The 20,537-nt window shown below is 42.2% G+C and overlaps 2 protein-coding genes across 18 annotated transcripts in view; one reads left to right on the top strand and one right to left on the bottom strand.

Moving 5' to 3' along the window:
- NSUN7 (NOP2/Sun RNA methyltransferase family member 7) overlaps positions 1–2,408 on the top strand; it is a 54,969-nt gene extending 52,561 nt beyond the window's left edge. For both annotated transcript variants that reach the window (XM_039542453.1, XM_039542451.1), the window contains exon 12: positions 239–2,408. In XM_039542453.1, the coding sequence (XP_039398387.1) occupies positions 239–892 (654 nt within the window). In that variant the 3' untranslated portion in view covers positions 893–2,408. The remainder of the gene's footprint in view (positions 1–238) is intronic.
- A 4,401-nt stretch (positions 2,409–6,809) lies between these two features.
- Positions 6,810–20,537, bottom strand: part of APBB2 (amyloid beta precursor protein binding family B member 2) — a 291,641-nt gene continuing 277,913 nt past the window's right edge. For all 16 annotated transcript variants that reach the window (XM_039541016.1, XM_039541019.1, XM_039541018.1 and 13 more), the window contains 5 exons: positions 19,769–19,856; positions 15,729–15,812; positions 15,001–15,116; positions 13,722–13,901; positions 6,810–9,994 (listed from right to left, as the gene is read on the bottom strand). In XM_039541016.1, the coding sequence (XP_039396950.1) occupies positions 9,827–9,994; positions 13,722–13,901; positions 15,001–15,116; positions 15,729–15,812; positions 19,769–19,856 (636 nt within the window). In that variant the 3' untranslated portion in view covers positions 6,810–9,826. The remainder of the gene's footprint in view (positions 9,995–13,721; positions 13,902–15,000; positions 15,117–15,728; positions 15,813–19,768; positions 19,857–20,537) is intronic.

Here is a 20,537-nt window from a genome sequence, read left to right as displayed (position 1 = left end):
ACGACTGCTGTCCTCCTTAGCCAGCCCAGACTGAGCTGAGCTGCTTCCTTTCTATGCTCTCTCCACTGAGAGATGCCCAGCAAAGGTGAGGGGGTGTAGTCCCTTGGGCCCAAAGCAATTTATTAACCCCTAGATTGATACACCCCATCACACCCAGGCACTGAGACTCATTGCCATGTATTTTAAAGTGAAGGTGTATCCTAATGGATTAAAATAGAGTGCATTTCTTCAATTTCAGAGGGATCCAGCTGAAGTAATGTCTGTCAAAGACATTTTGGCTCGTGCTGCAGCAAAGGGACTACTAGAAGGTCTTGATATAGGGAAATCATCAAAGAGAGAAGAGAAGAGGAAGAAAAAATCAAAAGTAACACAGCAAAGAAATGTTCCTAAAGATACTGGGGTACAAACAAACATTGTGGAGTTCCTGAACCGAGAAATGGTATCTATTAATACTAATTCTGAAGTTTCACCAATTAAAGCAATTAGTGGTGTTCCACAAAAAAATTTGAACCAAACAAACAGTTCCATTCAATTGAAGAAAATTACCAAACCCATCTCAAACTCATCCCTGCCAGGAATGCTGAAGAACACACCCAATCTGTCATCTATGAGTAAGGTGTTTGAGAGACGGACACACATTAGAAAGCCACGGGCAGAAGATAAAATGGTTGTATTGAAACCTGTGGAGATAGTTCTGCCTCCAGTAATGGTGCCATACTTCAATCCACAAGGGAACAAATCTCAAATTTCAGCTCAACATTACTACTATCGCTGGACTGGAATAAAGAGCTCAGCACGTGACTTATTTATACCTTCTTTATCCAAAAGATTCGTCAAACCAAAAGAAACTTTACCTTCAACTATGGTTAAGCATCCTCGACCATGGATTTGAAAATGGATTTTTGTAACTGGTTCATAGTTATTTCTTCAGAGTTTGAAATTATATTTCTATAATGTCAGGGTATATCTGTGCAGGCCACTACTTACCTTTAGGGAACATTTATAATTAATACCCTTTTCATGGCTATTATGGAAATAGCAGGGGGATATTTTGCAAAAGAGACTATTATGTAGTTGTTTCAGTCCAACTATTCAATTCAGAATGTCAAAATACAAATAAAGTAGTAATTACAACAGCTTATTCAAATCCCTAGGGGGTGAGCGCAAAAGTTTTATAGCTAATTGCTAATCAGTAGAATGTGACATGTAGAAAGAAGGCATGTTTCAACAACCTTCTGTACATATTTGGGCATACTTTTAAAAGTAATCTTTGCAAGTTTTGTTCAGTGGTCTAAAAGTTCACATAGCAACAATGAAATTAAATGGCTGTCTGAGCTTACAATTTTCAGCTACCATCTTGTTGAAAAGTATCATTAATTATGACCATGGCATATGGGAGCGGATCATCAAAATTGTTAGCCAGCCCATTTTTTCTAAAAATGGCTCTGGATTTTTCACATGCTTACATTGTATGTACTTGTGTTGAACATTTTGTGCACAGCTGGGGAGCACACGGATGCCTCAGTTCAGTCAGATGTGCTTTAATAAGCAGCAGAGGAAATTCTGTTAAAAAAATTGAATAGAAAAATTCATTTTAAAACTAGACAGCTAAAATGAATTCTGAATTATAAATCTGACACATCACAGTGCTGCCATGGTTTATAGAAATCATAATTTTCAGCCTAATGGCAGCTGGTAAAAGGAAGCTCAGATGCTGCTTTTCATGAAACTGCTTTCTATTAGTGGTAACAATTCAGAAATGGTGAAAGTGCTTCTTATTCTGCATCTCTACAGGTGACAAATGTCAAGCAAAATAGGAACACTTAATACCAATATTATTCATCTGAATAATGACAGCAAGTTTTTGGTTTACATTTACATTATTTTAACAATTTCCTTGGAAACATCAGTGATTGAGGGTGGAAATGATAAACAGCATTTCTAGTTATATGTAAAGATCAGGTTGCAAGTTAAACTATAAATCATTTTAAACAGTATACATTAACTGTCAATCATTTCTATCTACATTTAATATGTGGTTACATCTTGCTAAATATACTGAGATGTCAATCTATTAAAATATTTAACTTTTATGAATCTAGAATTGTTTAATCACATTCTCCGTAGTTTGTGTACCAACTTTTTTAAGCAAGATGAAATAAGGTTCTCTTAACCATAGGACGTCTTAACTCTGAAATTCGAGAGGAACTTCAGAACTTCCTTCCTGTTTGAAATGATTAGTGGATATTTGTATGTAGAATTGCTCTTACTGACTTGAGACATTTAACCCAACTAGCAACTTCAGAAGTATTATGCAACATATTTTTGAATAGGATTGGTTTTATTAACTTTCTTTTAAACCAGAAGTGTGTACTTCATAAATATTAAAAGTAAGATTTTTTTTCCTATTTCACTTGGGTCCATTGTATTGGTACCTCTACTAAACTGTCCTAGTTCTCAAATAAAATAAAGTAAGAAGTATTAGTGTGTCTACATTCCATACTCAGTACAGAGAACCTAAAGCAGAGCTAGACAAATGTGCCTACTTTGACAAGGGTGTGATTCAGAGAGAGGCAGATGAGAAATTAATGGATCTCAGTTTGTTCGTATCTCATTCTGTGTACACATACAATACAAGACATACAATACAAAGAGGGGAACTTGCATGCAATAAGCCCTGCATTATATCACTGGCATCTAATGTGTGGCCCTTGAGGCTCAAATTTATATTTGATTATGAAATAAATATGGTGCCTGCCATTCTAAAACAAGTATTTGCATTGCTCTGAGGAGGTGGTAGTGGACACTGCTTCCCTTGCAGCCCTAGTAGCACCTTCAGTATGTCCTGAAAGCACTCGAGAAGCTTTACCTGCTGCAACTGCTCACCGACAGGCCTACTTCTGCACTGCAGGGAAAAAAACAAAGTGGCTGCTCCATTGCCTGTATCCCATAGGCGGCAGGTTATATACGTTTGTGGTGCTTGGGCACCAGGAATATTCTGGGAGCCCTGCTCCAGCAATATTTGGAGCTGGGTCTCTCCCCTGGCCCTGCCTGGATCAGGCCCCGGCCCCTGCAGGCCTCCCCCCTGCCCCGCCGCATCCCTGCTTGGAGCGGGTCCGGCCTCCGCCGGCCACCCCTCCCCGTGTCCCCCTCTCCCCTGCTGCGTCCCTGCCTGAAAGAAAGCAGCGGGCGCCTCTCCCATGCCTGCTTGTGCTGCCGGTGTAGCACATTCCTACGGCAGAACTGCCGTCTGCTGCCCCAGGGTCCTAGCGCCCACCATCCACTAATGGCAAGGCAGGCCGCCCTTACCCTGCCCTTCCGCCCTAGCCCTGAGCCTCTCCAACGCCCCAAACCCCTCATCCTCAGCCCCACAGCCCTCACCCCTGCACCTCCTCCTATCCCCAAACTCTCTCCCAGAGCGTGCACCCCCTCCTGCTTCCCACGCACCCCTTCCTACGCCCCCACCCCCAGCCCAGAGCCTGCACCCAAACTCCGTTCCAAAGCCTGCACCCCTCACCCCGTCCTGCACACCCACCCTCTGCCCCAGTCCGGAGCCTGCACCCAGCACCCAAACTCCACCCCAAAGCCTGCACCCTGCACATCTCCTGCACCCTAATCCCCAGCCCAGGACCTGCACTCCAGACCCCCCCCCCCAACCTCCTCCCAGAGCCTTAGGCAGGTGGGGGTGGAGTTTAGGGGGTTGGAGTTGGGGGGGGCAGGTTCTGGGCACTACCAACATTTCTACAAACTTGCCACCCAGGTGTATCCCAGCTGGGCTGTGCAGGACAGGAACTCATGTAGTTCTACTACAATCTACAGGAGCGCCTAGCAAAGGATGCCTTCCCTCTCCAACCACCCACAATAGCCCAGCCATGGGGGAAAAAAATGACACTAAGGCCTGGTCGGGGTGTGTGTGTGTGTGTGTGTGTGTGTGTGTGTGTGTGTGTGTGTGTGTGTGTGTGTGTGTGTGTGTGTGTGTGTGTGTGTGTGTGTGTGTGTGTGTGTGTGTGTGTGTGTGTGTGTGTGTGTGTGTGTGTGTGTGTGTCGATGTCAGATACGCAACTTCAGCTAAGGGAATAGCGTAGCTGAAGTTGACGTATCTTATTTCAACTTACCTCCCATCCTCACGGCGCAGGATCAATGGCCGTGGCTCCCCTGTCGACTCCGCTTCTGCATCTCGACCTGGTGGAGTTCCGGGGTTGATGGGGAGCACGTTTGGGGATCGATTTATCGTGTCTAGACGAGATAAATCTATCCCTGATAGATCGATGGCTACCCGCCGATCCGGCGGGTAGTGTGGATGTACCCTAAGCATCTGGAACCTGATTCTTTGTACCAACCCTGACACCAGTTAGAGATAATTCATGTAATTGAGATGTTAATTCTAAGCCTAATGATAACATTTCAAATGCCAGTATTAGCTACTGATGATCATTTTAGACAAGGGCAAGGGGTTCGGAGTGAAATCCAAAGAAGAAAATTGAGAATTCCTCCCAACGGGAATATAGAAGGAAGAAAGGAGGGAGAGAAACAAAGAAAAATAGGGTAAGGAAAGAAACAAAGGGCAAAAGAGCCTGTGGTCATAAAAGGTGAGTTTTCCCACTGAGTGCTGCTGAATGTGATCTGTTTAACAAAAGAAATAATTCTAATAGATAAAAGTTTTGTGCTGCTCGCCGGTTACCTCACTGTGTGTAAACAAGAGCATCCTTGGCTCCACACACCCACCCTCACTGGTCAAGAGTAAACAGATCCATGAAAAGGGATGAACTTCTGCTTCCCAACTGGAAGGGAAGAATTGTGACAATCACAATTCATTCTCTGATCTCCTTCTGGGAAGAGTGTAAGGCTTCTCGCTCGAGTCCTGTGCTTGCAATGTACAACTGGAAAAAAGCAAAAGAACAAAGTGACACTATTTTACAATCATAGTTCATAATAGGGATGAGAAAAAAGAACCTGCCGTAAAGGGAATGGAAAATATAAAGGGAAAATTATATTCATTTTATTTTAAAAATAGTTACTAAGCATGGCTCAATGTAGGTAGCAGGGGTGTGAGATTCTGTAGTTGGGAAAGGGAAGGCAAAAAGAGTGGGTTTTAAAATCTTATAATTTTTAATAATGCCCAGTGGATGTTATAACAATTACGTATAAACAGTCTCTTTTAAAAATAAAAATCGTGTGCTCATTAAAAGGTGCCAGTAGACAGCTCTGGAAGTGGAAGTTCTGTTCACATACGTGGTACATCACAGTGGTGCAAGTTTCCATCTGCTGTCCCACCACTGGGTCTCATCCCATCTAAGACTAGATCTCCAGGGCTGGTCCAGTCTCTCTGACCAGATCGTCCAAGAGCCAGCAGTGATAAATATGATGCTAGAGAACAACTTGGTTCACAAATCACTTTTGCCATCAGCTGGTGGCAAATTTTAGGTATTCCCAGATTGACCCAGAATTGCACCACCAACATACAAGTAAAAGGCTATATAGCACAAACAACATACAAGTAAAAAGTTATATAGCCTTTTACTTGTAAGCTTTAAAACAGACAAATCTGACTTCCTCTTACTCCTCCGCCTGTTAAAAATATCCTTTCTAGGGCTTAAAAGCAATTTACATTTCAAGCTGTGCATTAGGGCAAATAATAGTATCACCTTTTCCTTGATACTGGTTTAACATTTACCACTGAATAATTCAGAAAATACATCAATTACATTAATAAATACAGGGAGACTTTCTCCTCCCCCCCATCAAGGTTCTGTCCCAAGAAATGAACTACTTTCCAAACTTTATGGACTAGTGACAAGTAAGTCAAGCATTTTATGCATCTAAATTTATTCTCACGACAGATTACATTTAAATGTGGAAAAGTGGTCAACAGCAAAAAAAAAAAAAAAAGTTCTTTTCAGTGTCAACCAGCTGCTTTATATAACACTGAGCTCTGACTGATAAGCTGCGTTTTCCCTTTCTCTTTTGCAAATACTAAGCTAAATCAAACCTTTGTGTGGTGACTGTACAGCACAGGTTTTTAGCAATTTATTAAAATAACTAAGCCTGCACAGATAGAAGTAACAGCGTTAATGTTAAAGCTGTAAAGGCTGAGCCAGTATCAGCTATTAAAGTAAAAACAGCTGTTTTCACGTGATTTATTAACAGTTTTATAACCCTGCTTCATTGCTTTATGACATGTTTGATAAAATTAAAAGAAAAGGGATTTAGAAATCTTAGTAAATGACACAAAACAGTCTTAGTTATTCCATAGCTTTATATCCTGCAAATCTAAGGAAGGACTTTTTTTTTTTTTTTTTTGGGAAAAGGTACAGGTAGCTCTTTACACAAAGTTTATCACTAAGAACTCATTATACAGGAAGTGGGATCAATGTCCTTTCATGCAATCTGCAGGTGGTTCTTATATCCTTACAACACCTTTTTTTTTTCCAAATGAAATCATAAGTGGTTTAAATAAAAACTAAAAATTGCAGCAACTCAAAGGAAAGGCTTTAAACTATAGACATGGGCTGTGGCTATAAATCTCCTTGCTTCTGCAATGGAGCATATTAATCAGGTGGCCTGGGATATCTGCCTCTAACTTACCACTTGCATTTATAAAATAAGAGAAATTAGCTTTACACATTGTTTTGCCATTTCTTCTACATATTCCAATAAAAATGTGACTACAAATAATTACAAAACCCACCTTTTTAGGCAACCTATAGTACACGGAGATTACTTAGCACTGGATATGTTGTGAGATCATGTCCAGTAAAGATAGTACATCAACATCAGAATGCAGGCTAGTTCAGTAAAAATAGAATAAATAAAATAAAAATATTTTAAGCTGTATTTAACAGGTTAATTCAAAATGACATGAGACATACAAGGCATAGTGTGTGCCTACTTACAGAATCACTAGATACAAAGAATGCATAGGTAACTGAAGTGTCACTACAACATTGGGTAAAACAATGGCATTTGCTCTCATGCATGCACCAGCCATAATTTTTGGCCAGGACAGAACGTAAATCAACATAGTGTTTTAATATAATTGGTTTTATAAAATTAGGCCTTGATCCTGCAAACACTTGGGTATGTGCATAACCTGTAAGAGCATGAGTCATCCTGTTGAAGCCAGTGAGACTAATGTGCTTATAAAGCACATACCGAAGTGTTTGCAGAATCAAAGTCTTAATCAGTATTTTGGTAAAATAAGCAAAAGTATTTTAAAAACAAAATATCCGCAGATGATCTGTGACTTTTCAATACATTCCTATCCATTGTCTTTTCAATACCTACTGCAACTGCATCCCTCACTCTCTTTATGTGCTTTGCTGCCGAAAGCAAGCTAAGTACTCATGGTCCTGACAACAGGAAACCGAACCACACCAAGTAGTGAATAAAAACAACAGCTTTGTAACATGACTGTTTAATTACAAAGGGAGGTCCTGGTCTGCCATCATGGGGCAGCAGCATCACACAGATGCAGTGGATCTCCTATGGAATGTATTTAGACTATTTAAAACTCATTGCAAGTCTGAATCCTGGGAAAGTTTCAAACTGGAACTTTAAAAGGACACTGTCAAGGTATTTGCTGTAATTAAAAATCAAACAGATAACTGGCTGAGTCTGGGGAGTGATAATGAATATGGCATCTTACGTCTCTAGGTCAGTGATTTTAATATGATCCAGGGTGGTGGTGGCTAGGTGGGGTTACCATCTGATGGCTGCTGATAACCACTGTGGGGAAAAAATGGTGTCAGCCCAGTTCCCAGTGGAAACCACTGAGATTACCACTACTGGAACCCAGAGAGACAATGGAGTGAATGTGAATGCAAGTTTCTTCTTGTAGCCTGGTTCTCTGAACAGGGTTTAGGTTCATAAATACCTTGCTGTGTTGGGACTTAAGCATTTGGTAATTTTAAACATGGGTTAAAAAAATTAGGCACATGCTTAAATACCTTGCTGAATTGGGACCACAGGCAAGTGTTTTAGCTGAGTGTATGCTAGTGGGTTGTATTATTCTCTATATTACAGTAGTGCTTAGAGGCCTCAGCCAGGTCAGAGCCCCATTATAGGTTCCTGTTAGGTACTGTAGCACAACAGAGGATTTCAGGGCACTGGCTGCGCAGCTGGTGTCCATGGAGCTGCATCTCTTTACACCAGCAGAGCATCAGCCCTTCATTTGCCAGTTCATTTTAATTTTTGTTACAGCTGTCCAGAATTCCTTTACAAACTCAAAGCTGAAAGCTTTTGATCATCATTGCTTTAGCCCTTGCATCCACAGCCTGATTTGTTTGTTACTGGGGCAGCTCATGGGTAGCAACTGCCACCAATTTAAAAAAAAAAGAAAATATGCAACCATTCATTTAAAACAGAAGCCCCTAGTGAGAGAAAGCAGGTCCAATTCTGGGCCTAGCTACCTTGACAATGTCCCTTTAGAAGTACAGTGTCAGCATACCCAGATGGTTCAGCCTTCCGAGTAGACGTCTAAAATGGAGGCAGTAAAATTTTAACACTGGTAAAAACATCTGCATTGTTCCATTTCTATTGTATGTACCAACCTGCAGTTGTAATAAGACAGAGGGCAAGGGGAAAAAAACAAAAAAAAAAGCGAAGCATATAAGTGCATTCAAAGGTTAGCACAATGTACGCTTGTAAGGGGCAATACTGCATAGTTTGCTTCCAAGGAATTTACAGCTAGCTGGAGCTTTTGGAGCAAAAGCACTGAAATCGGGTTACCCCACATGCAGCTCCATCATATCAGAGAACAGCTGTATCATTCCTTTGTTGAGAGCTGCTACAGAAAGGGCATTAAAGTAAAATGAAACTTCATCATGGTATAAATGAGAACAGGTCTGCACAACAAAAACGTGATAGTCCTTTTGCATCTCATGTAAATATTAACTCAACACCAAACTCCAAATGAAAGAACTGGGATCGGGCCTTCAATTGAAAGTTTGCACACACAAGGAGTAATACAGGGAAAATGTGTAGCTTTCTAGTTTGTGCATATTGAACAGTTCTGAGTAGGTCCCTCTCTTAATTATAGATGGTAGGAGCCCACAGTTAAATAAATCCTATTTTTGTTGCACCCTGTAGGATTTTGGAGAATAGATTTAACAGCCCCCCAATGCAGTTCTCTATTTTAGGGCAAAAGGCTAAAGCTGATGCATCCTGCTCTCAATTACTCAAAGCTTTTCTTCTCCAAATCATAATATATAAACAGTAAATGAAATATGGTGACCATGGTTCAAAAGCGCGTCAGGCAAAATTGTAAAGTGGTTCCTAAACCAATGCCAACGCGCTTTTTAAAACTAACAGGTGCAGCTTTGAAAAAATAAAACTTGGTATTTATACTACAGTAATTTAATGGTAACTAATACGTGGTGCCTACTCCAGTGTTGAAAACAGGGCAAAGTGCTGTAGGATTTAAGGGTTGCTTGTGACAAATCCAGCTCAAGAAGATGGTGAACTATAATTCAGGCATCAATCACTCCAAGGACTTTAATATTAGTTCACTAGGAGGGACGAGGCCATATTCTTTTTGGGTGTGAATTTAGGTAATGTTCAGAATATTTACAATCAGAAATAGACCTTCCACTGCTCATGATGTAACTCATTGACAGCAAAAAAAATTATTCATGCGTCTTTTCATATCACATGATGATGGCAAGAACGAGAGAACATGCTTGTCTAACATTGTTTTGATAAGGATAAATTCTGTGAAGACAAAGCATCAGCAATTTAAAATGGAAGGTCGAACATCATCAGTTCATTTTCTTTAGCGTAGCTACTGTATCTTCAATTAAGTGTTACAAGAATCCTTTCCCTTGGGCAGCTATGGCATCTCAGAAACAGGACGTTTCTGTTTTAAAGTGTCAATAAGGGACAAGACTCCACGTTTGACATTAGTTGTGACTCTTCTGGTCATCGAGTCTGCAGGAGGAGGGGGTGGTCGAACTTTCTGTGAAGGAGGTCTGGCTACCAAGCACTTCTGATACCGTAACTGCAACAAAGCAAATGTGTTCCACAATCATTAGTGCACTTCAATAGGTTCATGTCAGAATCTTAAATTCAGTACTTTTTATACATTACAGGCAAACTCTGCCATTGAACTTGCTAGATTCATTCATTCAGGGCTGGTGCCAAAAAACCCACTGCTAAACTAAGGGATCAGTGACTATTTTAAAAGCTATTTCAAGAACAGACTAGAAACAAATGCTGAATTACAATGATATGTGTGAAAAGCTGAAACTCCCCCCTAGTCTTATTATTTAGTTCCCCCCCCAGACACTAAACTGGACACATCTGCAACAGCCAAGCCCTTGGAAGCTGCTGGAGCTTTAGCTGTATTGCCTCCAAAACCCCAAAGTGCATCTTGAAAATGGGATAAAACATTAATCTCTAACTTCAGCACTTTATGCCGCATTGGCTGTTAGACTCACATTGGAAGTGAAATGGAGGGAAAAACCAAAATAAAGTAAGAATTAAATGATTTTAACAGTCTGATGACAGAACACTTTCCAGGCCTAGGAACACCCTGGCAGACTGAAACTTTTAGAAGCATTGGCCCTGGCCCAGTGATCAGAATAAATATTTCAGCCCCTCAGACACATCCCAAATGCACATACAATCTTAGTAATATTGTGTATGAGTTGAGGCTGGGAATGCCTGTTCTGGGTTTGTGCACATGGGACAATAGGATTCTGGTCTATGAATGGAGCTTTTCGGCCCTAGCATAAAGTAAATAATTATTAATAACTTTCTTGCCTTCTTTTTTTCTTGCTGTTTTTGTTTTTCAAAATGTGCTACGAAGTCCTTATCTCTGATCTAAAATTCTTCAATACAGGAATCAAACTTACTTATTTTAAAGGAGCATATATTGCGGAAATTTCAGGATCTGATATTAGAAGTGAATGAAAGCATCTCATGGGTCAATTTACGTGTATAATTTGAAAATTTACTCCAATTATTGAATGGCATATTTGCATACAGGTCTATAGTTTATCCATATTTGTAAAATATATGTCAAACTGCTCAGTGTTAAATGATCATGTAATGAGAATAAGAGGGCCCTTCATCACATTATAGACACAGAAAGGGGTAGGAGGTAGAATCATAGAAATGTAGGACTGGGAGGGACCTCAAGAAGTCATCTACTTCAGCCCCTTGTGCTGAGGCAGGACCAAGTACACCTAAGACCATCCCAGACAGGGGTAAGTCTAACATGTTCTTAAAAACCTCTATTGATGGGGATTCCACAACCACCCTGATAACCTATTTCAGTGCTTAACTATCCTTATATTTAAAGATTTTACTAATATTTAAACTAAATCTCCCTCACTGCAGGTGAAGCCCATTATTTCTTGTCCCACCTCTGCGGACATGGAGAACAATTGATCACAATTCTCTTTATAACACATTTTAATGTATCTGAAGACGAATCAGGTTCCTCCTCAGTCTGCATTTCTCAAGAGTAGACATGCCCAGTTTTCTTAGCCTTTCCTCACACCATTTTTTGTTGCTTTCTTCTGAACTCTCTCCTATTTGTTCACATTGTTCTGACAGAGTGGTACCCAGGACTGGACACAGTACTCCATCTGAGTCCTCACCAGTGCCAATTAGACCAAGACAGTTACCTCCTGGGTCTTACAGATAACTCTCCTTTTAATATACCCCAGAATACTAGCCTCTCTTTGCAACTGCATCACATTGTTAGCTCATATTCAATTTGTGATCTCCAATAACCCCCAGATCCTCATCAGCAGTACTACAACCTAGCCAGTTATTCCCCATTTGGTATTTTTGCGTTTTCCCTTCCTATGTGCAGTACTTTCCATTTGTCTTTATTTAATTTCATTTTGTTGATTCCAGACCAATTCTGAATTTGAATTCTGACCCCTCCAAAGTGCTTGCAACTGCTCCACTCCAATATCCAAATCATCAATGAAAATATTAAATAGTAATGGACCCAGGACAGGCCCCTCTGGGATCCCGCTAGGTATGTTTTCCCAGTTTGACAGTGAGCATTAATAACTACTCTTTGAGTATGGTCTGCAACCAGGTAAGCACCCATGTTATAGTAATTCCATTGAGACCACATTTCCATGGATGGCTTATGAGAATGTCATGTGGGACTGTCAAAAGCCTTACTAAAAATCAAGATGTTTCACATCTACTGCTTCCCCCATTCACTAGGCCAGTAACCCGGTCAACGTGTTTGGCATGACGTGTTCTTGACAAATCTATCAGAAGTTCTCAACCTATTTCTTTCTGAGCCCCCTTCCCCCCCAAAAAAATTCCATGACCCACCTGTATCACAACTGTTTTTCTGTATATAAAAGCCAGGGCTGGCATTAGGGGTACCAAGCAGGGAGACTGCCTGTGGCCCCATGCCACAGGGGACCCTGCAAAGCTCTGTTGCTCAGGCATTGGCTTCAGCACCAATGGGCAGCAAGGCTCCTGTAGGCCAGCCCCCTGTGGGGCAGCGGGGTTTCAGTCCAGGGCCCCAGTGAGTCTAACATGGGCCCCGTTTGGCAGACCCCCCAAAACCTGTTAGCGGTTTCCCTCCCTGGTTGAGAACCGCTGCTCTAGGAGCTTACAGATTGATTGTTTAATAATTGGTTCCAGTATCTTTCCAGGTATCAAAGTTAGCTTGACTAATCTATACTTTCTGGGTTCTCCTTTATTCCCCCTTTTAAAAGATAGGTGCTATGTTTGCCCTTCTCCAGTCCTCTGGGACCTCACGCCTGTCCTCCATGAGTTCTTGAAGATAACTCCTAGTGGTTCCAAGAATGCTTCAGTTAGTTCCTTAAGTATCCTAGGATGAATTTCATCAAACCCAGCTGACCTGAATACATCTAACTGATGTAAATATTCATTAAGCTGTCCTTTCCCTATTTGTGTTGCACTCCTTCTCCCTTTTGGTTAATATTAATTGTTAATATTATGCATCCAGTCACAACTTTCTTTTAGAGAAGCCTGAAGCAAAATAGGCATTAAACACCACAGCGTTCTTGCTTGTCATCAGCTCTCATTCCCCGTTAAGTTGTGGATCTACACATTTCTTCATCTTCTCTTGCTCCTAATGGATTTGTTGAACAACTTCTTATTGCCCTTTTAAGGCTGTTGCGAGGTGTAACTCATTTTGTGCCTTAGCTTTTCTGACTTTGTCCCTACATGCTTGTGCTGTTCTTTTGTATTCATCTTTAGCAATTTGTTAATGTTTTCACGTTTTGGAGGATTCCTTTTTGATTTTCAGGTAATTAAAGAGCTCCCAATGGAGCTGTGTTGTCCTCTTACTATTCTTCCCATCTTTCCTTCACACTGAGATAGTTTATTGTTGTGCCTTTAATATTGTGTCTTTGAGAAACTGCTCTCCTGAACTGCTTTTTCCCTTAGACTTTCCTCCCATGGAACCTCACCTACGAGTTCTGAGTTTGTTATAGACTGCCATTTTGAAGTCCATTATCCTTATTCTGCTGCTCTCATGCTGTCCTATCCCTAAAATCACGAAATCTATCATTTCATAATCACTTTCCCCCAAATAGGTAAGGTTGGGATAGGAGCATTATTTAAATTCTCAAAGATTTATTTTGTATTAAAGATACCAGTTTTTACAGTTCTTTAAATATTATAGGGATTTAATATCATTGTAAATTTAGAATTATTACTATTTATCGAGTTAGTGAAAGAGCTAAGTACTACAATTCACTTTGAAAAAGATCACTTACCATACACGCAGCCTGAACAGCTTCTGATACATTGCCTGCATTTGGTTCACACCAAAAAACATGGGATTCAAAATGCTGGTTCCCTGTATCCATAATGAAGGCAAATGTATGGGCATCCTTGCCCACTCCCATAAAGGACAGGAACCGAACACGACATTCCACCATGATTTGTTCTTCATTCTGGTTACGAAGCAATGATCGCTCATTACTACAATGTATTCAATACAACTGTTTGATACATTTCATTTATTTTTCTAAAATCCCTGGTGAAACTGTAGCAGTAGTGCTGAACTCTTATTATTTATCTGAGCGGTAGCCGTGTTAGTCTGGATCTGTAAAAGCAACAAAGAATCCGGTGGCACCTTATAGACTAACAGACGTTTTGCAGCATGAGCTTTCGTGGGTGAATACCCACTTCTTCGGATGCAAGACTTGAAGTGGGTATTCACCCACGAAAGCTCATGCTGCAAAACGTCTGTTAGTCTATAAGGTGCCACAGGATTCTTTGTTGCTATTATTTATCTATACAGCATTAGCAATGTGCTATGCGCTGAACTCAATTAACCCTTCTAAAATACAGGAAGAAGAGAGACCAAAGCAGTTGGTATTGGGCACACCACAGATTTTAGGTTATTTCAGTTTAAAAAAGACAAGACTGTGGTAAGTCATAAAAAACAAATAACAACAACTTATCCATGTTGAATGGGGATTTTACCCCAGGGACATAACAGCAATGAAACAGACCTATTTCTTGAAAGTGTCACTCTACTGGTCTCCTGGGAAAATGCTTTGTATAAAGCAGCAGCACAAAACGGAGACTGAAAGATTCCTTGTCCTTGCTAAATTGCAGAGGACAGAGCAAATCTTAGCATTCAGGACTCTTGGCCCAGGGTTTAGGCTTGCAGTATTTGGGTCTCAAAAACCCCAGGAAAAGATAATGCTGATACTTATTTTTTTATACCTCATAAACATTTACAATTATTTCTAAGGACATGTTTTGAAGGGGCAAATAAAACTGAGCCTAAGGAAAGTGACTGGTAAGAACCTTGATATGCTGCGCTTTAACAGAAAAGCGGAAGATGAATTGTAAGATTTTTTTTTAAATCTCAATCTCTAGTAAATGGTCCTGTTGTGAACAGCTTACAGTACTGGAGGGAAATGGCAAGTGAAACAAAAGAATATACTCTAGTCCAAACAAAAATTCTATTACAGATCGGGTCTTTCTAGCTTTCTGAGATTGCACTATTAAAACTATTACATTGATCTATTCCTAACTTACTCTTTCATTGATGACCGTCACAGTAGCATCAGCAACATTCATGGTAACTGGCATCCACTCCTCTTTGCTAGCGGAAGCCATGAGGTTTTCTATGGCACTGTTCAGCGTATCCATACCTAAAATGTAGAGGGAGGGAGAATGGGATTAAAAAAATGTATAAAATAAATACATTAAAAAACTAGAAAAACCTATTATTTTCACCTGGAAGCACAGAAAAGAAATTGCCTTAGATTTCTTAGCTAAAAAAATTCTGATGGCAGGGGCTTAAGAAAAAAAAAATGACTAGCGCCTGCTATCCTTTATTTTTTTGTCACTTTATAAAAACAAAGTAGTTGCCAGTTTTCTCCTAGGAGGCTTAAAACACTGGGACGGCAGCTTGTTCAGGTAGCACCTCACTCCAGTCCGATGCACTTACAACTCCCTTCTGACTTTTTAATTGTCACTGCGCATGTTGGGAGAGGGCGCTGCAAAGGGCTTTGTCTCAGCCGCCTTCCCAAAACATTCTGGCTGAGGAAGCACAAGCCTGAGTGAGGCCATGAGCACTGGACAGCCCCATTCTCTTCCTGTTTGGAGGCTTAGTGCTGACCCCTGTGCATCAGGAACACAAGTAAAGAGTGTTGTTGCTCCTTGCACTTTTCTTTACCAGTGCATGTGTAGCCAGAATCTAGCCCTTTTAGATTTTATGCAAGTCCCTTCTGGCATCAGTTAGGAACAATGGTGTTACATACCCACTGGTTTAACTACAGGTAACATGCCCAAGTACTGGACGTGGAACTTCTGTACCAGCTCGGTCTTTGGTGTTGGGAAATCTACTGCATGGGAACAACAAAAAAAAGAAAAAACCCAACGGCTGTTGATCAACATTCACAAGCAAGTAAAATACATGTTTATTGCACTGACAGAAGAAATAGCTTACCAAGTAATTTTACTCTGAAAATACTGTCTTGATTAAACTAGCTCTGCATTCCCTCTAGCTCATACACAAAGATGTTAAGTGATTTCCAGGGGAATTAAGGAGGAAGATGATACAACTTCCAATTCATGTAAAACTAAAAATAGGATTGTGTTCAAACCATTTAGAAAAACTTGCATGAATGTGTCTCTAAGGTATGAGCATATATACAGGGCTGGTCATATACCCAGCACAGTCATGTAAAATTTGGACTCTAAGGGCTAGATCCACAAAGGGGACGTTGGCTCAGTGTGGCAATACCTAACTTTGGGTGACCTACCACCCAGTAGAGCCCGTAGCCCTGAGTTAGGTGCCTAGGCTACCTAGACAATGCATGGGGAAAGTGAGGAAATTGAGGGGTTATCTACACAGCAAGTTAATGCGCAGCAAGCCAGGGTATGAATCTACCACTAGGACAGCCAACTTTCTAACTGCACAAAACCGAACACCTGTGTTCCCTCTAAGCTGCATGCTTGGGGGGCTGTGCAAGAGAGATCCAAGGGCCGTGCACAACTAGCAGCACGTGTTAGGGTGCCCCTCCCCCATGTTGCTCGTCCCGGGACCCTCCTGCTGGCTGTGCAGAGCGGGGGCGGAGGGCAGAGGGTGCTGATGTCAGCGTGTCCCATCCCCAGCCCCTCTGCAGAGCTGGGCAGAGGGGACAGCCTGGTTCAAGAGGCCCCGAGCTGCTGTAGTCTGAGGTCTGAATGGTGAGTGACTGAGTGCCTTTCTTAAAGTGACAGTGCACTGTTCTGAGATTTCCCCAGCAGCTAGCTCACACAGTCTCTATCTCTCACATGCACACACACACACTCTCTCTCTCCCCCCTGCCCATGTACCCCATCTGCAGAGCAGGGGAGAGCAGGAGAGTTTTCAGTGAGTGTCTTAAAGAGATAGCGCACGGCTTTCAGCAGCAGTCCACACACACACACACTCTCTCTCTCTGTGTCTCACACCGTCTCTTTCACACTCACCTCCCAACACATACTTGTATTGTTGTTGTTGTTACTTACTGGTACTTCCTGCAATGCACATCTATTCTCTGTAATTTTATTCTTTCAAAGTGTTATTTTAGTGGTTTGACTGGTCTATGCATTTCATAATTTTTATTTCTCTTACACTTAAATTTAATTCTTTGAGTAGTGAGTTCTAAAATGCCTAATCTGTCCTGGCTGGAGTAATTATCTCTCTGGTAACTTTTAAAAAATATATATTATATCCAGGTTTTTTGTTTCTACTGGTGGCCCACATTCGTACATACCTCGGTGCACATCACAAAATGTATTCCGCATACGGATGAAAAAAATGAGAGAGAACATTGCTGAAAACCCTTGCCCTGCCCTTGCCCCAATGCCCTGCCCCACCCCTTCTCTCAGGCTCCGCCACCTACTCAATCCAGCCCCCCTTCCTCAGTCGCTTACTCTCTCCCACTCACTCACTTTCACTGGGCTGGGGCAGGGGGTTGGAGTGCAGGAGGGGGTGAGGGCTCTGGGGTGGGGTCAGAAATTAGGGGTTCAGGTTGCAGGAGGGGGCTGCAGGCTCTGGGGTGGGACTGGGGCAGAGAGGCTTAGGGTACAGGAGGGGGCTCAAGGCTGGGGCAGGGGGTTGAGATATGGGAGGAGGTTTGGGGTGTGGGCTCCGGGAGGGAGTTTGGGTGCAGGAAGAGGTGCAAGGTGCAGGCTCCGGGAGGGGGCTCAGGGCTGAGGCAGAGGGTTGGGGTGCAGGAGGGGGGTCAGGGTGCAAGCTCCAGGAGGGAGTTTGGGTGTGGGAGGGAGCTCAGGGCTGGGGTTGGGTGCAGGAGGGAGTGTGGGCTCTGGAAGGGAGTTTGGGTGTGGGGAGACTCAGGGAATTTGGGGTGAGGGCTCTGGCCGGGCAGCACTTACCTTAGGCGGCTCCAGGTTGGCGATGCAGCAGGGCTAAGGCAGGCTCCCTGCCTGCCCTGGCTCCGTACTGCTCCTGGAAGCGGACAGCATGTCTGGCTCCTAGGCGCAGGTGGGGCCAGGCAGCTCTGCGTGTGTGCAGTGCCTACAGCCGCAGGCGCCGCCTGCGCAGTTCCCATTGACTGTGGTTCCCAGCCAATGGGAATTGTGGAGCCGATGCTGGGGGTGAAGACAGCACACGGAGCTTCCCTGATCGTCCCTGTGCCTAGGGACATGCCAGCTGCTTCCGGGAGCTGCGCAGAGCCAGGGTAGGTAGGGACCCTGCCTTAGCCCCACTGCGCTGCTGACCAGACTTTTAACAGCCCGGTCAGTGGTGCTGACCGGAGCTGCCAGGGTCCCTTTTCTATCACACATTCCAGCCGAAAACTGGACGCCTGGGAACCCTATCTACAACACATCAGCTTATTGCACAGTAACTCGCCATTTGGACACTGCTACAGAAGTGGATGTCCTGGAGCATAGCTTATCATTCTGCTGCTTGAGAGCATAGTTTGGTAAGCTGCACCCTGGGACTTTCACTGTGCTGTGGCAACATCCCCCGGCCTTCTACTGTGCAGCAAGCTGGTATGCTTTAAATTCGCACCCTGGCTTGCCATGCACTAACTCAGTGTGTAGACAAGTCCCAAGAGGAGGATTCACAACAGCTGGCGTGCTGAGCAGAGAGCCATCTGAGCTAGCCAATAGGAAATACTGAGGAGAGGGGCAGGACTAAGCTCCTCTCCTCAAAGGAAGTTGGGCACCTAACTGGAGGCCAGATGAAAGCACTTATCTCCACTTTGGATTCACAGCCATGAACCTCCCTGGAGTTAGGCACCTAAGTCAGATCAGTGCCTTTTCAATGAAATAAGAGCAGGAGTAGCAGTGTCCCCCTCACCGCCTAATATAGCCCAGTGGTTAGAGCACTGACCCAGGATGTGGGAGACCCTAATTCAAATCCCCACTCTGACAGAGGAGAAGGGACTTGACTCAAAGTCTCCCACCTCCAAGGTGAATACCCTAACTACTGGGCTATGTGGTATTCTAGGGTGGGTCTGTTTCAGTTTTTCTTGTTGAAACTGTTCCACTTTGTATGAAATACTTAAAGAGTCACTGGAACAGGGACTGGAACCTGGGCCTTAGCCACTTTTTGTCTCTGATCTAATGACTATTTACATTTTTCATACAAAGTGGAATAGCTTCAACAGGAGAGATTGAGTCCCTTTGTGAATCTAGCCCTGTGTTTTTAAACCATGCCTATGAACGTGCCCTCTATGTGCCAGGAGAAACCAATGTCTGTGTGAACATCCGATGCAAATAAAAAACCCATGAACAACACAGAGGAGTGTGTTGAGATATTCAGTGCAGGCAAGTGGATTTAAAATATATACCTTGCATTAGTTACTGTGTGTAAGTCTCCTGGCCTGCTTTCAACATATCAACCATTAAGCTAAGAGAAAGGAACACAAAGCCATTTTTCTTTTACCCCACACTACAGGGTGCAGCACATAGTTGGCTGGAAGATTTGCCTATTCATCAGCCTCTGAAGCTCACCTTGATGCTGAAATTCAGGAAGAGTCTGGATCTGCTATAACTCCTCTGAACCCATTGATTAATTGGAATAGATTTTGTTTTTATGCAGATCTGGCATATCATTTCCGCTACTGAGGTGTGAAATTTACGCATTTTGAAAGACCAGAGGAAATAAACAAGTTGCCATAACTAAGCAGAATTGCACTACTGTCAACATTACCAATAAAAGTATTTTGCTGTAACATCATCAGTTACGCTATCTAAAAGACACTGTGAACCTTCCTTTCAGCTCAATTTTTGTTAAATATAACATTAAGGGACTGTATCTAAAACAGGACCATAATATAAAGTTAATTCTGGCATACAGTACCTTGCAGGGGAACATCCAGGGTAACATTCGTCCGCTCTTGTAAAGAGCTGCAAGCCACAGCTTTAGCATTCTTCCGTTCAGCCATAATCTGGAGAAGACAGCAATAGAACAGCATTTTTCCCCCCCAAGATATAGTACAATAGCAATTCTAAGTATAAATTTACTCTCATTACACCCCTCATCTGGGAATCTGCAATTAGTCAGAGTCCGTATGACCAAAAGAGATACTAAAATTAATTTTCTTTCAGCTTATTTACAATTCTCTCTTTGCAGGACTTAGAGCTACAAATGGATATGAAAGATACATGAAGTGAAAATGAGCAGTTTAAATGTTCAAAAACTGCAGTGAGGAACAACATAGAAAGAAGTATTAATAAATCTATACAAATAAAAAGTGAAGAGGCACTTGTCATCCCATGCACATTTCTGATCTACCTATTTACATATACCCTCCTGAGAAAAGAGTTACCATTGTGACCATGGCTGTGTTGGAATGTAATGTACATGTTGTTTATATTTTAGTAATAAACAAACTGCCGTTTTAATTAAATTTTTACAAAGAGGTCTAGTGGTCTGAGCACAGGACCTGGAGGCAGAAACACCTGCTCCAAAATCATGGCTCTCACACTGGCTCCCTCTGTTTGTGATTCTTATACTTTGAGGTTGCTTTCTGTTTATGAGGCAATATTCATATCCTGGGCTAAATAAAATGAGAGCTGTTGCTGAGAGTTGGTTAGCTTAGGAATAAGGCCCTGATTCAGTAGAACAA

The sequence above is a fragment of the Mauremys reevesii genome, linkage group 5, assembly GCF_016161935.1.
Source record: "Mauremys reevesii isolate NIE-2019 linkage group 5, ASM1616193v1, whole genome shotgun sequence".
NCBI classification, from domain to species: Eukaryota; Metazoa; Chordata; order Testudines; family Geoemydidae; genus Mauremys; species Mauremys reevesii.
This window is presented reverse-complemented; position numbering and strand designations above follow the sequence as displayed.